The 17,424-nt window shown below is 39.5% G+C and overlaps 1 protein-coding gene across 1 annotated transcript in view; it reads left to right on the forward strand.

Moving 5' to 3' along the window:
* The first annotated feature begins 790 nt into the window (after window positions 1-790).
* Window positions 791-17,424, forward strand: part of spdl1 (spindle apparatus coiled-coil protein 1) — a 32,597-nt gene continuing 15,963 nt past the window's right edge. Inside the window, exons 1-5 of the mRNA XM_043708626.1 lie at window positions 791-977; window positions 12,048-12,231; window positions 12,675-12,851; window positions 13,323-13,517; window positions 16,253-16,402. Coding sequence (XP_043564561.1) covers window positions 12,058-12,231; window positions 12,675-12,851; window positions 13,323-13,517; window positions 16,253-16,402 — 696 coding nt within the window. The 5' untranslated portion in view covers window positions 791-977; window positions 12,048-12,057. The remainder of the gene's footprint in view (window positions 978-12,047; window positions 12,232-12,674; window positions 12,852-13,322; window positions 13,518-16,252; window positions 16,403-17,424) is intronic.

Genomic DNA, 17,424 nt, shown 5'->3' on the forward strand with positions numbered 1-17,424 from the left:
ACAAATTAAGGGGTGATAGATTTAAGACAGATGTCACAGGCAGGTTCTTTATACAGAGAGTGGTAAGGGCATGAAATGCCCTACCTGCTTAAGGTAGTCAACTCAGCCACATTAGGGAGATTTAAACAATCCTTAGATAAGCACATGGATGATTTTGGGATAGTGTAGGGGACGAGTTGAGAATAATTCACAGGCCGGCGCAACATTGAGGGCCGTAGGGCCTGTTCTGCGCTGTATTGTTCTATGTTCTAATTCACCAATCTATGTCTTTTTGAAATTCTGCACTGCTCTTTAGTTCACACTATTTCCCTTGGTAGAGTATTGCAATTGTATTCTTTCATCTCTGTAGTCTACCTTGAGCTTTTGCTCTAAATTCTGTGACCTATGATCCTACTCCACTAGCTATCTGATGAAGGAGCAGCACTCCGAAAGCTTGTACCACCAGATAAACCTGTTGGACTATAACTTAGTGTTGTGTGATTTTTAAACTTTGTCCAGCCCTATCCAACACTGGCACCTCCTCATCATTGGTATTTATCCTTCAGTCAACATCACGACAATGGGTCATATGGTTTGTTATTTGTTAATTGGCTCCTCCTTTCCTACAGGGTTATTATTACTTACGAAGAACACGATGGGCTTTGGCAATACGAATCGGTTGATCTATTTCACTTCTTCATGTTTATTCAATTCCCGCAGTGTATCAGCCACTGACGGACTACAACTCCCATCAGACCTCGGGGAGGGGGCGGGGCGGGGCGCTGGCGGCCGTTGGGAGCGGGAGCGCAGCGACGCGATTGGCTGGCTGTGTGGGCGCGTGCCGTGTTCAAACTGCATCGAGGGGCGGGACGGTTGGAGACGGAGTGGACAAGGAGCCGGGAGAAAGAGTGGGAGCGTGATATCGTGTTTGCAAAGCGTAAAAGGAGGGGAGCGGAGGAGTTCAAATAGCACCGAGGAAATCGTAACTTTGGAGAAGGGTAAACATCATATCTTTTAAATGTTTTTGGAGGGCGTGGGGGTTGCTGGTCGCGGTCAACCTCGAACCGCTCGTACAATCGCCGGATGCGGCTTCTGTTGCTTTCGGCAGCTGGGCAAGGCCTTTTATACGGCCGCGGCGGGGGTTGCCAAGGGAACCCACAGCCGAATGGGATGTACGGTCTATCTCCGCGCGCACTGCCATCGGCTCCGAATGACCGGCGCAGCAAGTCCCCCTTCCCCCTTAGCAAGCTTGCACCATTGCCTGCATCCGTTGTACCTTCATTTTATCATATTTTTCATTTTTTAAATTTATGCTTCTTAATTGCAAATTGCAAGGATTTAACATAGCCAGTGATGTTCTTCCAACCAGGCGGTGACATGTGTTTTTTTTTGTGTGAGCTGGGAAACAATAATTTGTCAATTTCCATTAGCGAGGAATAGAGGCTGACAAGAGGAGGTCACCACATAGCTGCCATTTACTTTTGTTTCAAACTGCATTTGAAATGGTGTCAGATTAAACTGCATTGCGGATTATGGGAGAAACTGAGTCGGGCGCAAATTAAGTGCATAAACTGTCTAAGCAAGATTGCTACAGGCGCAGCAGACGAATACCCATTCAGGTCACCAATGACATGTAATCTTATTTGCTGTCTTGCGTGCTTGATGTTACTTGTCATGTCAATACGTATCTTTTTAGAACTGCGTGATTTGTTGTTCCAAATTTGTTGTCCTCCGTCAGCCGCATTTAGAAAATTCGATTTCTTCAGCTAAATTGAGCAGACCTGTTTTCAACATAGTTAAATTGGTCTTTTGGAAATGCTTTTTTTTTCCTTTTAAAGACTTCGGCGGATTCCCATCACCAGCCAGTATGAGAAAATATCATTAAAATTGGCAACAGTTGCTTCCACTTTGCTGTAGGACAAACTTGCTTGCTCTTGAGACCACCTCCACTTCCCAACCTCGCATAACAACAACATGACGTAGTCGTACTTGGTGGAGTTTAGTGATGGGGTTGATTGTTACCAGAACACAGATGGAAGGGACAAGATGTGCAAATGCCATGTTGTAAGAAGAAATCATTAAAGTGTAGAAAAACTCAATAGAACAAACGTAAGGCTTTGTACCCTAATGCACAAGCCTTTGGAATAAAATATGATCTGAAGGCACAAATCTTGATGATTATGGGAGTATGGTAACAAAGAGATCAAAAATGCAAAGTTAACATTCTTGATCTTTCAGAAGGATAAGAGAATGGAAAAATGTTAATAAATTAAATGACAACAGTTGAGCGGTGATGAAGGTTTGGATGATATAGAATCCATTTGGGTGAAGATAAAAGCAGCAAGGGAAAGAAGACATTTAAGGAATGGTGTGCAGACCCTGAAAAGGTAGCAACTCTGTGAAAGGCTGTACATCAACAAATAATAGAAGCATGTAAAATACTATAGCAATAATTATGGGTGTCTGTTATCTTCATGTTGGAAAAGGTAGCTGCAGCAACAAACTCCAAGTGCATCAGGGGTGGTTTCCTAGAGCAATATGTCATGGAGCAGGCTATGTTGGTTCTGGTAATGGGTAATGAGGCCAATACCTCCAAGTAAAAGATCCCTTAGGAAGTAGTGGTCATAACATGAGAAGTGAATATTCAATTTGAGAATGAGAAAATTAGGTTGCAAATAACTATCATTTAACTTAAATGACAATGAAATGGTTGTTAGCTAAAGTGAACTGGGCAGGAATGATAGTATGCAAGCAGTAGCGGGCATTTTAAGGAGGTAATTCATGACCCTCAATAAGACCCATAAGGAGAAAAGATCCTAAGAGTGGGTTAAACCAACCATGGCTAACCAAGGAAGTTAGAGACAAAAAGTATATAAGGAGTCTAAAGTCAGTGATATCTCAGTTTTTGGGGGTGAAAAAAATAAAGAAAGTAAACTGAGGAAAAGCTAGCGAGGTATATAAAACTAATTAAGAGTTTATTTTAAATATGTAAAACGAAGAATGAAGTCGAAATGAATCCGGGAAGATGGTATTGGGGAGTAAGGAAATTAGAAGGGTTTAACACATATTTTGCGATCTCATTGAAACATATAGGATTCTTAAGGGGCTTGACAGGATAAATGCAGAGAGGATTTTTTCCCTCTCGTGGAAGAGTCTAGGACCAGAGGGCATAGACAAAGAACAATGGAATACCATTTTATGACTGAGATGAGGAATTTCTTCTCTCCAAGGGTTGAGTCTTTGGAAGTATTTGCCATAGGCAGAGTGGTGGCAGAGACCTTGTGTATTTTAAGGCTGAGATGGATTTGTGATCAGTTGAAGAATCAAGGGTTATGGGGAAAAGGCTGGAAAGTGGAGGTGAGAAATGTTGGAACAGCAATGAGTGGTGGAGCAGACTTGAGACTGAACAGGTTGAGCAACATACTCTTGTTTCTATTTATTGTGGTCATATGGTCTAACTAATATCCTGGTACATCAAAGTAGATATGACCGGGATCACTGAGTCACAGCTATCAAAGCTCTGTTCCTGCTTTGGCCCAGCAACAGAGTCGATGACCATCCATCACCTTTTCAGTTCCTGATTGTTTCAACTGTTCAGAGCTACAGATTGGTGGAGAAATTACTTGATTTAGCAGCATCTGTGAAAAGCAAAACAGTTAAAAGTCAAGTATGACGACTCTTCCAGAACTAGAGAATGTCTTCAGAAATGAACTCTGAGCCTTGATCTCCAAACCCAACTGCACTGAGATGCTCCAGGACTTACCTTTACTTCAAGACCAACTCTCACCTACACCAGCCAACTGCCAGGACTTTGCTCACAGCCCTATAGCTGTCTAAAATGCAAAACAATATTGGAACAGCTTCTGTCCTGAATTTACAATCTCCAGCTAACCACTCCTCAGCTGCCAGTTACAAGGCATACAGAAAAAAGGGTTGATTTCTTCACATGGTGGGCAATTTTAATAAATAACTGAGGAGAAGGTGCTGTACCACCCTCATCTAGCTATACTTATCAACAAAGTGATGATTGTTGTTGACCGTACATTTACTCAAATAGCTTCCTCAGTAATACTCCAAGATCACTGGGCACCAGATATCATTACACCCTTGACCCAAATATGGGCAAACAGTAGAATTGCAAGCTGAAGTTGAAGTGTCTGCTTTCTGTATCGAGGTAACATTTCACATTTAAGAGCCCCTTGCTAACAAATTGGGGGTGGAGTTAGGTAACTTTACTTAATAGAGTCATACTGGACAAAGCAAGATGGTACAGAGACTAATCATCCCAGCCCTAGAACTTCACTGCAGGGGTTCCTCAGAATAGATAGTTATAATCGTCTTGTTCAGAGATGTTTTGCTCATTTGTCAAGCAGATGCAACTTGAACCCAGTTCTCTGACTCGAACAGAGGGACATTACCAATGTGCTGTAACACCCAAGTGGGACTTGAACCTAGGCCCAGAGTGTGGTGCTGGAAAAGCACAGCAGGTCAGGCAGCATCCGAGGAGCAGGTAAAGTGACATTTCAGGCAAAAACCCTTCATCAAGAAGGGCTTTTGCCCGAAATGTCAATTTTCCTGCTCCTCTGATGCTGCCTGACCTGCTGTGCTTTTCCAGCACCACACTCTTGACTCTAATCTCTAGCATCTGCAATCCTCACTTGCGCTTAGTTGATTTGAACCTAGACCTCCGAGCTCAGTTGAGGACATTGCCATTGTGCCAGAAGAACCCAGTAGTTCCTCATGGTAGTGTCCTAAGGTGCTTCATAAATGGCCTTATCAGAAGAAGGTCAGAAGTGCCATTGCTTGTTAATGACTGGGTATTGTTCAACATCATTTGCAAATCTTAGATGTTGAAGCAGTATGTTATCTTGTGCAGCAATACAAAAACAACATTCAAACTTGCACCAATAACTGGCAAGAAACATGTGTGGTGTACCATATGTGCCAAGCAATGAGCATCTTTGACAACAGGATCAAACTACCTTCCCATGCCATTCAACAGCATTATTGTTGCTGAATTCCCCACTATCAAAGTCTTGGGAATTACCACTGATAAGAAGCTTACCTCGACCAGCCAAATAGATATTGTAGCTAAAAATGCCGATCAGATCCTGGGAATTGTCGAGTAACTCTTCTAATTCCCTAAAGCCTGTCCACTATCTTTGAAAGCTAGTGCTTCCAAATAAACCCGTTGGACTATTATCTGGTGTTGTGTGATTTTTTTTTAACTCTGTCCATCCCAGTCCGGCACCAAGTCATGGCCACCATCTACAAAGCTCAAGTCAGGAGTTTGATTGAATACTGTACAGCTTGGATGAGTACAGCTTCTACAACAATTATGCTCAACATCATCCATGACAAAGCAGCTGAGTTGATTAACATCCCATTCACCACATTGTGTTCAATTCCTTTACTGCTGGTTGCTGTATCATGTGTTTTAACATCTAAAGATGCACTATGGGAGCTCAACAAGGCTCCTTTGACAGTACTGTTTGTGCACATAATTTCTTACTACTTAGATGAACAAAGGCTACAGGTTTGAGTCAAACACCCTCCTGTCTTAATGATATTACTGTTCCTTCATTGTCCCTGGATTAAAATCCTGGAATTTCCTGCCTAATCGCACTGTCTGCATTTACTCAACTGCAAAGTTTCAGGGCAGTGGCTCATTACTATCTTGAGAACAATTAGAGAGGGGCAATGAATGCTAGCCAACAACATTTGCATCCCAAGAATGATTGAATAAATGTTTGAATTTTGACATGCCTGTGTAAGGGTCTGTGAGTCAGATTTACTGGCTTCTGCAATCAATGGTAAACATTTAACATGCAGTGGCTGAACCTTTTTCAATGGATTTTTAGAAATTAAACATCTGCAGGTACACCTTGAAATTGGTTTTAATGTTTTTAGTAAGATCTGTCCAATTATTGATGCTAAAGATTACAGGTGTTGGAGTACTTTTTTTTAAGCCATGATTTAGCCTTGTTTAAAATTTCACACGTGGCCAGTATAAATAACCACTGCTGTTGAATGCGTGTTCGATGCTCAGTATAACTGCAGCCCTGTAGTTTTCATACGGTACGAAACTGATTACTTGCATCCCTTTTTTTAACTTGGAACTGTTGATGGCAACCTTTACTCTGTTACAATTGTAAATTAGTGTTGTAGCTGCCTTTGCACACAGGGCCATTTAAATAATGAATTTTGTCTATGACCGAGCTAGATGTATTTCTAGTTGCTCTTTCTGTATTTGTATCAGCAAGTAATTAATAAGGATCTTAAACTGGGGTAATCCAAGATGGAGGACGGGAAAAATTTCTGGCTGTAAGCGCTGCTCCTTTTTTTTTTTGAGGTATTTTAGGTGTTGGAGGTGATTTCCTCGAATTCCAGGAGCAGCAATTACTGTTTATATGCTGTTGCATTGTTTTGGAACTTTGGGAAAAAAAAGTCAAAACAACAGCAGTTTAAAAGGGAGAAGAGCAGACAAAGGAAGCACATAGTGATGACAGTGCAGGAGAGAGAGAGAGACATTTGGATGGGTAAATGAATAGGAAGGGTTTGGCAGAATATGGGCCGGGCGCTGGCAGGTGGGACTAGATTGGGTTGGGATATCTGGTCGGCATGGATGTGTTGGACCGAAGGGTCTGTTTCCATGCCGTACATCTCTATGACTCTAATATGTCACCTCTGATCTATTTGTATCCTCCTTATTTCTTCAACAATAAAAAAAACTCGCCAACTATTATTTAAAAGGTCAGCAAGAGCTCTGATGTTTGATTTTATTCCCCTTCTGTTAAGTTGCACTATTTTATTAAGTAGTAACATGATTGAAATTTTGCTTTGCAGTTTGCATACAATTGTGAAGAAGAGATTGAATTAACTGTAGTTTCTAAATGCTTCTTTTTGTTCGAGATGAAATAGAAAGTACTGGATATACAATGAGTCAGCCTCCATAAAGGATGCAACAGGTTGAGGGTAGAAAGGGATTGGAAAGTAGAAATTACGCTTATTTTAGAGGGAGGACAGGCCAAACAATTGCCTGTGTTCCAAAGGCATTCATATGTTAAGTGACTTAAGTCAACCTAGTCAATCCAATATATGTGAAAGATTATCTGAGATCTCACAGATGTATTGAAAGCGTAGCAAATATTATATGTAGAGGTGGGAATGACTATGTTGAGCTTGCACATAAAAAGATGAAGAATGGGAAAAAAAATTAATGTGTGCCAAATAAGTTAAGCAGTGCCACTGAAATATAATAGAGTTGCTACAGCAGAAAGAAGAAAAGAATAGGCCTGCAAGATTAGATTCCCTACAGTGTGGAAACAGGCCCTTCAGCCCAACAAGTCCCCATCGACCATCCAAAGAGTAACCCACCCAGATCCATTTACCCCTGGCAAATGCACCTAACATTATGGACAATTTAGCATGGCCAATTCACCTGACCTGCACATATTTGGACTGAGAGGAAACCAGAGCACCCGGAGGAAATCCATGCACGCACAGGGAGAACATGCAAACTCCACACAGACAGTTGTCTGATGCTGGAATCTAACCTGGGTCCCTGGCGCTATGAGGCAGTAGTGCTAACCACTGAGCCACTGCGCTGCCCTCTGCAACTTGGGCTCAGACCCTGGTGATGCTGTGCTATGATAAAGAGCTCATAATTCAGCTGATTAAGGGTGGCTCCATGGTTAGCACTGCTGCCTCACATGCCAGGGACCTGGGTTCAATTTCAGCCTCGGGTGATTCTGTGTGGAGTTTGCACATTCTCCGTGGGTTCCCTCCGGGTGCTCCGGTTTAGGTGAATTGGCCAAGCTGAATTGCCCATAATGTTCAGGGATGTGTAGGTTAGGTGCAATAGTGAAGAGTAAATATAGGGTAGGGGGAACGGGTCAAGGTGGCTTGCTCTTTGGAGGGTCAGTGTGAATCTATTAGGCCGAAGGGCCTGTTTCCACACTGTGGGGAATCTATAATTACACAAGTATCTGGTTAGATGGTCTGTCAGTAATTCTGGGAACCAGACCTTAAATATACATTGCCCTGGAGGGAGTGTAGTTAAGGTTTATTAGATTGCAAGTTGGGCTTAAATGGCCTCCTCCTATGCCTGTATTCCCATGCAATCTAAATTTAACCCTTCCTTCACTCTGGAGGACTTGCTGTGATGTTTTGGTCAGCAACTCTTGTAAAAGCACAGCACGTGGGCTGCATATGTTTTTCCATTTTGATTGGTCACTTAGGATGTAAAGTTGTGCAAAATCCTTTAGTGCAACATCTGTTTACTTTAAATCTCCAATAAGGATGTTGTCCTGCACAAACAAACATTTCCAGTCAGTTGTTAAAATTAATTTTCTTTTCCGGCAAGATAATCATCAAGCTTGGCTGATGTATCTGCTTGGTGATACTTTATGCATGAGACATCTAATTTTATTTTAAATTAGATGATTGCTAATCTCTCAAATCTTTAGTTACAAAATAATTATTTTGCTTCTTGTAACCATTTAAGTAGTGGTTGAATTTTTCCATCAGCAAGTTGTTAAGGAGCTGCCACTCAGTTCTCACGTGAAAATATACTAGTGAATAAACATCAAGTTAGGAGTCTCCTAATGTTGTCTTAAATCTCTGTTGCGCAGTGTTTAATGGACAGGTGTCATTTTTTGACTGATTACAGGAGATTATTAATGATGGAGTTTTTCAAGGAAAATAGTTTCCATGAATTGCAGGGCTCAATTAAAATGCAGAAACTGATGAGAAGTCATTAATCTGCCACCTTAACAAAGTATACTGTTTCCCCATGTTAAATTTATTTTTAGCTGCATTGTGCATTAATTTTAATTGTATTTTGTTTTAAAATATCAAGAGTTATAATTCTGGAGCAACTGGAAATGATGTGACTGTGTAAAATTCATTTTCTGAAGATAATTCGTTGGAACAGTAATTTCTTCAGAAAGTAGGCGGCCTGAAGGTTGAGCATGCAAATCGTTGCTGTGACAACAGCATGTCCTAGGCCCTGTATTTTATGTAAATAGAAATGCATGAGCACAGTTGTTTTTAAACTGCATACTCAAGAAGCACTGTGTGTAATAGCATAGTGCAGTAATGATGTTTAAATATGTTCACTGAGACCTCCAGTGATTCAGGAAATTAATGTTTGCTTGAAATTTGTGGTGGATGCTATGTATTCCAAATATAGAGTACAGAAAGTGAAGCAGTTTGAGACGGGGTAATTATATAAATCTCTATGCAGATATAATTGTATTTAGGAATAGTAGCAATGAGAAAGCACTTGTACCCACATCATACAGGAGTATCAGAAGTCTGAGGTTGAGTGTTATCATTCTAATTGTATAGAATTTGAACTGCACTAATCTGAAAGCAGGCATTTTAGATGGGCTATGAGCAATAATTGTGTTTCTGACATTGTTCTGTCGTAACAATTAATATTGCTTGAGCTTGGATAGTTTCTGCAGCAGAGATGGAATTTGAGCGACGCTTATTTTTCCGCTTGTGGGATGGTTGGTTGTAGTCTGTGCACGTCGATCCTTTGTATAATTCAACTGAGTCAGGCATTGATAGCATCAAGAAGATTCTTGAACAGCTAAGCACTTTGAAACAAGCGTTGGCAATGCTGAGCAAAAGATTGGTGAACCATAATGAATAGGATTTTCCTTTTCAACTGTGGTCTTGTACTGCACCCCCGCTTGTGTGTTTGCTGAAGTTTAACTCTTCATATTATTACTGTCTTTCTACACAGAAAACACACTTAGGCAACACAGGCATGGTGCAGAAGTAGTCTTACAACTAATTACTATTTGGTTTTTTGAGGCTTGTTACCTTTTGGATAACTATCTGCATGACAAGGAAATAAACTACTGGTGTAAAAAAAAACAATTAATATTACTACTGAAATTATAAAAGCAAAATACTGCAGATGCTAGGAATCTGTAACAAACAAAGAATGCTGAGAAACTTAGCAGGTCTGGCAGCAACTGTGGGGAGAGCTATCAGGCTCAGAATATTATGACTCTTCTCCAGAACTCAAGTTTTATCAAACTCTAAATGTTAACTTTTGCTTTCCACAGATGCTGCCAGACCTGCAGAATTTCTCCAGTATTCTGTTCATGAACTAATTGATGTTCATGATTGCACTACATTCTATTTCATCATTCACATTCTGTCTTGTAAAGGAGCAGCAACTAGGTTACAGCTCTCTCCACAAAGAGGAGAAAGCATAACAATATTGTTATTTCTCTACATGCCTACTATTTAGTAGTCATGGTAGTGGGCCTATCCGTTGGCTAGAGAGCTAGTAACAACTGTCACGATTTAAGTTCCAATTAATGCAGTTTGGCTGCCACTCAAGTTCCCAGCTGCTGTATGTGAAATTTCCCAGCGCAGTTTCTATGGTGCCACATCTCTGTGTCAGTATGCTTTTGAGAGATTCTCATGTTGTATGTATCATTCATTTTATTGCATGTCATCTGAATTTGTAAAGATCTCAATTCATCTTTCCTTGGATCACTTGAAGCATGACACCCACCTGAAAACCTGCTTCTCTGTTGTAACATAACTATTTATTAGCCCAGATATGTATGTGCCAGAGGAATGTAATGTTTGTGTGTAAGTCTTTTGTAATAAACATCTGGGGTTTTCAATGCCATTTACTCCACACCAAATTTTATTTGATAACTTGAGCATTTTCACGTTAGGGAAAACATGCTGGTTAGAAGCAAGCTTGTACTTCTTACCCCATTATTGGGGCCTCTCAGCCCAATTCCATTGTGGGATGTGGGTATTAAATTCACCAAACGATTATTTGGTTATATATAGATGAATGAGAGCTGTTGGAAATCATACGTCAGGAATAGAACAAATCTCCGATTTGTAAAATTCAAACCAATCTTTGCCTTGTTTTCAAAATAGCGATGTTAAAGTTGAAATTTTGCTTAGTCATGAAGACCCGATGAACAAATGATAGAATATACTGCTGAAATTCTGTGCGAGGAGGGGGTAAGAATGGTCCAAATCTATCTATGCATCACTATATTGTTCAAATCTGACATGAGAAATTAAATCATGGATGTAGACCAAAAGAATTGTGTTTTGTGCCTACTCTAATACCTTAACTTTCTTGGAGAAAAATATCAAAGTATGACGCAGACCACTGGAATGGCAACACTGGTCATGTACCAAAAAATTTTCAAAGTGAAATATCTGTTGCTTGAAATACCCAACTTGGAAATATACCCTACAACATAATTTGAAAGTTGTAGTTGCAGCTTATTGACACACATTTGGTTTGATCCTGCCTCCATTGTTCAACTCTTAATGCTGACTTCATCATCAGCTTCCTAATGCTGCTGTAGAAATAGGTCAAGGGACACACTTTGTAAGTCCCACAGATTCAGCAAATAAGCAGTGGTGTAACTAAATTATACTTTGACAGATTAAAGCTTGCAACATCCTGGAAATTTGCCACTTTTAACTGTTTCAATATTTCAAGGTACAGAGCAAGTTTAAAAGTTACCTATAACTCAAGAGAAATCATAGAATTGTTGCAGCATTTTAAAAAAAGGTCATTTTGTTTCTGTTCCAGCTTTCTGCAAGAGCCACTCACCTCGTCCCACAGCCTGTATTTGTTTTGTAGGGTTGAAAATTGTTGTTTTCAGATAACTGACAATTTCCCTTTTGAAAGCCCTCATTGATTCTGCCTCCATTGCAAGTATGGGTAGATTCTAGATGTTGACCACTTTCTTCATTAAAAACATGCTCCTCATCACAATTCTTTCCCATGTCAATCAAAAAGTGTTAGTCACATGATCTAAATTCTATTCCAACATACATTTCTACACAAATACGATATCATGCCTCACTATCCAAATAATTTTAAAATTCTTTTAGAAAGTGAAAACTTTATGGTGGGTATTCTATATCCTTGTATGTTGTGAATGCAGGTTGCTGTTTAATATTATTGAAAATCTTTTTCCCCACTAGCCCCATATCCATAGAAACTTTTTAAAACTTTTTAAAACAATAAAAAGCCGATTCACCTTGTTGTTACTTTGCAGCATCCCAAAAATGACGACTGTTTCAGAGTTGGAAGATGTAATCCAGCAGCTTCGGCAGCAGCTCCAGGAGTCAGAAAGTGAGAGGATGAAGGCAGCTCAATATGGACTGGAGCTGCTGAAAAATGAGGCTGAACTGGACAACAAATTGACAGAAACAACAAATGAATTTGCTACTGTCCGAGAGGTACATGTATAGAAATTGCTTTACAAAATAAACCACTAATTGAATTGGGAAGTGATTTTTGAAATGAGCTGTTACTATTGTGTAACTTCAGGCTTCTGCCAAGAAAGTATTTTCTCCTGTTTGCATATTCACAACCTGATTTGGACCAATGCTACTTAAACAAGTAACTTGAAGAGAAGAACAGCTTATTGTTTTTGTCACCTTTTTGCCCCTGACTTCTTCCCTTATCCACCTGGAATTATATAATGTGAGTCTGCTCTAAAAAGTTCTTCCATCTGAATTATTTGGATAAATTATTTTTAGGAGGGGGGAAATGAATCAAAATTGTTATTACTGTATACCTCTGCGGAATGTAGTGTTGATCTATTGTCAAAATATCTATTTATTTCTATGGAATAATGAAATTATATTTTCTCTCCCAATTTTCTTTGATATTTAAATAGCACTTGGAACAGGAAAAATATTCACTACAGAGAGAGGTGGAACTCAAGAATCGTATGTTGGACAGCATGAGTTCAGATATTGAAAGTAGCAAACAGCAATATAAAACTCAGCTGAACCAACAACTGGAACAGCTAGAGAGAGTTCATGCTCGTGAAATTAATGAGCTGAAGAACAAGGTATGCCATAATTCTAACAAGCAACAAAATAATTTGCACTCCGGTGAGTTGTAAACCTGAATTTGTACACAGACTCTGCCTGACCTGCTTGAGTTTCTTAACTATGTTTTTGTTCTTATTTCTGATTTTCTAGTATCTACAGTATTTTGCTTTCATAGTAGCTGGATTATTTCTTGTTTGTACATTTGAGATTCTTCCAAATATGACAGAGTGGCTCAAAGAAGAGATATGAGGCAGTTATACAAAATAATCATGACCACTGCTCCTTGGAGGTGGAGTGGTTGTCAGAATGAAAAAAATTGAGCGATTTAAGCTACTTTTGATTTATAAATGGAACGATACAATTTCATTTTCCATGAGAGCAAAATGTGATCAACTGGTTTGCTTCCATTTCATATCTTTAAATTATAAAGGTGATCTTTGTCTCAATGCATACCACTTTCTCATCTATACATCTTGGTTTATTACTAGTTGGAAAAGCAGAAATCTGAGCTGGATGAAGCACAGCTCTGCGAGAAGCAGTTGAGACACAAACTGGATCGACAGAGTGAATTACTTAATGCGAAGACTGAAGAATTGAGGAACTTATCTGAGCGTGCACAGGAAACCATGTCATCTGAAGTGATGAGTCTTCAAATGGAGAACATTGAACTTGAAACTGCAAAGGTATAAAATTGGCATCTTCTTTCAGTCAAGTACTTTAATTTATTTTCCACTTGTCTGGTTCACAAGTATTATAGTATTTTTCCTAATTGTCATGGTCACCAAAGCACTTCACCATAATTTCAAGAGTACCATTCCTGTTCTCACTTTTGCCACATCTAATGCGCCTGACTGACAGAAATAGTATCCATTTCTGTCCATGCTAATTGGTAAACAATGATCTAAAATTTACACTGTTGTGGACTATCCATGTCCATAGCTGCAGAAAAACTTTCGATACATATGTATTTACAAACTAAGAGTAAAAGTAGGCCATTCAGCTCTTTGAACTAGCTCTGTCATTCATTAATATAATGGTTGAACTGATTGTGATCTCAATTTTCCAGAAGAGAGTTCCAAAAAATATTGAACATTTAGGAAGAAAAAAAGTCATTTTCTATGTGAATAGGTGTCTACAGATTAAAAATTAGGGATCTCTATCTTTAAACTTTCCCATAAGAGGAATTTCACAATTATTTTATCAAGACCCCTCAGGATCTTACTTGTTTCAAGCAAGGCAGCTATTGCTTTCAAAATGCCAGATAGAAGCCTGCCTTTTCTTCACAAGCCAACCCCCTCCCCACAAAACAAAAATCCAAGTATTGGTCCAGTAAACCGTCTCTGAATGGCCTCCAACTCATCACATCCTTCCTTAAATTCTATGCACAGTACTCCAGAGGTGATCTTTTTGGATACCCTGTAAAACTGACATATTACTTCCTTATTTTGTGTTCCACCCTTTCTTAGCGCTCTTAATTACTTACTGTACCTGTGTACTGATCTTTACTTTAAATATGTGAATACACAGATCTATCTTCATTTTAGAGCCCTGAAATTTCTCACCATTTGGATAATACACTACTTTTTATTCTTTCTGCCAAAATAGACAATTTTACAGTTTCCCACAGTCATTTGCCACAACCATGCCTGCTTGCTTAACCTTGTATCTTCAAAACTCTTCTTTGTATTGTCAGCAAATTTGGCAATCGTGCCTTGCGTCCCTTCAAAGTTATAAATATAAACTGTGAATTACCAGTTGAGGTACTAGCTTCAATCCTTTCGCTCCTGTTCGCAAATGTATTCTTGCCATGTATTTTGGGTGTAGATATTTGGGCGTGTTAATACTTATTTTGAATTACAACAACGGGGGGGGGACTTCTTTAGATATTTAGATTTTATTAAGCAAATATTACATGTCTAAACTGATGCATTGATTTTTCTGTTCTGAACTTGCCTATTGAAAATAAAGTCAGAAGTCACACGCCAGGAGGTTCACGGACGGGAATGGTCCCAGGAATGAAGAGCTTAACATCGGGACACTTGAGGACTCTGGGTCTATACTTGATGGAGTTTAGGAGGATGGATGGTTGGGGGGAATCCAATTGAAACTTAAAGAATACTGAATGTCCAGGACAGATTGGATGTTGGGAAGAATGTTCTAATGGTAGGAGAGACTTAAGACCCGAAGTTGTAGCCGTAGAATACAGGGAAGACCTTTTAGAACGAAGCTAAGGAGAAACCTCTTTAGCCAGAGAGTGGTGAATCTATGGAACTCATTGCTGCAGAAGGCTGTGGAAGCCAGGTCATTGAGTATATTTAAAACTGAGATTCTTGATTGTCAAGGGAACAAGGGTTACAGGGAGAAAGCAGAAGAATGGATTTGAGAAACATATCCGCCATGATTCAATGTCAGAGCAGACATGATGGGCTGAATAGCCTAAGTTTTGCTCCGATGTCTAATGGTGTTATGACACCAGGTTATAGTCCAACAGGTTTATTTGAAATCACAAGCTTTTGGAATGCTGACAAAGGAGCAATGCTTTGCAAACTTGGGATTTCAATTAAATCTGGTGTCATGTGATTTCTAACTTTGTCCACTCCGGTCCATCACTGGCACCTCCATATCAGGGCTACTATTAAAAACGTATGCAGTTTTGTATAATATTCAAGAAAGCAGAAATCTATTTGGCAGTGGTTGACTGAACAGTTCAATCCAGGAATGTCCTAGCTGTAATCCTTATCTTTGAGTTAGCTGACTCACTCAGATGGTGATGGGGAGATTGCATTTAACTTCAGTGTTCTTGATTAGGACAATGTTCAAAGCCAGTTTGCCATTTGATATATGCAGAAAGTGTCCATGTCTGGTGAGGATCTGGTAATTGTGGGAAATGATCTGCAGCACTTTCAAATCCTACATCGGTGCAATGACTACTCTAATGAGGTATTGGAAGTTTACCACAACAGATGTTATCTTCTTTCTGGGTGGAGTTCAAAGAGGAAAGGAGAAATAGTCCTGTAAAATAGAGGAGTTGATTGGTCAGTATTAAAATATTTTAAGCTGTGAATGAGCATATCAAGTGATACTTTGTGTAGTTTCCATCATTGTTTCAAATGGAAACCATTGTTTGGAATTTTTTTTCCCTCTAAAAGGTTTATTGTGTTATGGCTTTTTAAAAAAATCTCCATGTTAAAGCTTGAATTTGACCTTCCAAGTCTCTAAATGTGAAACTAGCTGCTCTCTAACCCACCCTATGAGAGGTGTTTTATCATCCACAATAAAAACAAAGTTGAGACTATTCTTGGTGCAACCTGCATTGTACCACTGTCAAGCAGCGCTCTGGAATATGTTTTAGCTATGAATCACTGTTTAAATTACTGTTGTAAAATTCTGACTTTCAAATACTTTATCTCTTGTACAGGGGAAACTGCAAGAAGACCTTAATGAAATGATATACCATCAGGAACAGTTGGAGCTAGCTAATAATAATCTTCAGCGCCAGGTTGAACGACTTCAAGAGGAGAAGGAGGACCAAGAGAAAGAGACAGTATCATATTGCAATGCATTGGAGGTGGCCAAATTTATTTGTTTCCGAAACTGATTATTACTTCCAGACTGAAAGACGTTGAGATTGGACTGATTCCAAAACTGCAATCTAATCCTTGACACACTGTTACACTCCTGTGTAATGCCGCTAAATTGCTGATGCCTAATTATTGCTAAAGTTAAGTAGACTTCGGTCTTTTTCAGGGCATCATCAATTCAAATTTACATTGAAGGCACTGAGTATGTCTCTGACAGCGGTTCTAAGCCAAATATGTCTCATCTTATCAAAGAAAATCATAATTAAATTACATAGTTCAAAAGAGATGCTCAAGCATGGAATGCAATTGGATATCTCAATCTGATTTCAAGTTGCAGTGAGTTCTCGTGCGCAGTCCAATTTGTTTATTATATACTATATGAATCTGATAACAACTGTTCACCATAATATATTTGTCAGATCTGACCTGGCAGCTGCAGTTAAGTCTCTCTCACTGAATTCTAACCTACTTTGTGGAGTGGAATTTGATCTTTATGTTCCTCTTCATTTCCAGATTACACAGTTTTAGTATGGGTAGATGCAAATAGTATAATTGCGTTTGTCCGTGTGAAAAACTTTGCATCCTTTTTTGATCTCTCTATCCATTCTAGATTAGATTTCCTACAGTGTGGAAACAGGCCCTTCGGCCCAACAAGTCCACACCAACTTTGCAAAGAGTAACCCACCCAGACCCATTCCCCTACATTTACCCCTGACTAATTCACCTAACACTATGGGCAATTTAGCATGGCCAATTCACCTCACCTGCACATCTTTGGATTGTGGGAGGAAACCAGAGCACCTGGAGGAAACCCTCGCAGACACGGGAAGAATGTGCAAACTCCACCAAGACAGTCCCCAAGGCTGGAATTGAACCCAGGTTCCTGGTGCTGTGGGGCAGCATTGCTAACTACTGAGCCAATGTTGCTGCCGTTTCTTAAGCGATTCCAGAGTTAAGTGTCTGATGGTAATGCTGGAGCAAAAGGAGTGTTTTTCCTTATAAGAATGAC

Source organism: Chiloscyllium plagiosum, chromosome 18 (assembly GCF_004010195.1).
Source record: "Chiloscyllium plagiosum isolate BGI_BamShark_2017 chromosome 18, ASM401019v2, whole genome shotgun sequence".
NCBI classification, from domain to species: Eukaryota; Metazoa; Chordata; class Chondrichthyes; order Orectolobiformes; family Hemiscylliidae; genus Chiloscyllium; species Chiloscyllium plagiosum.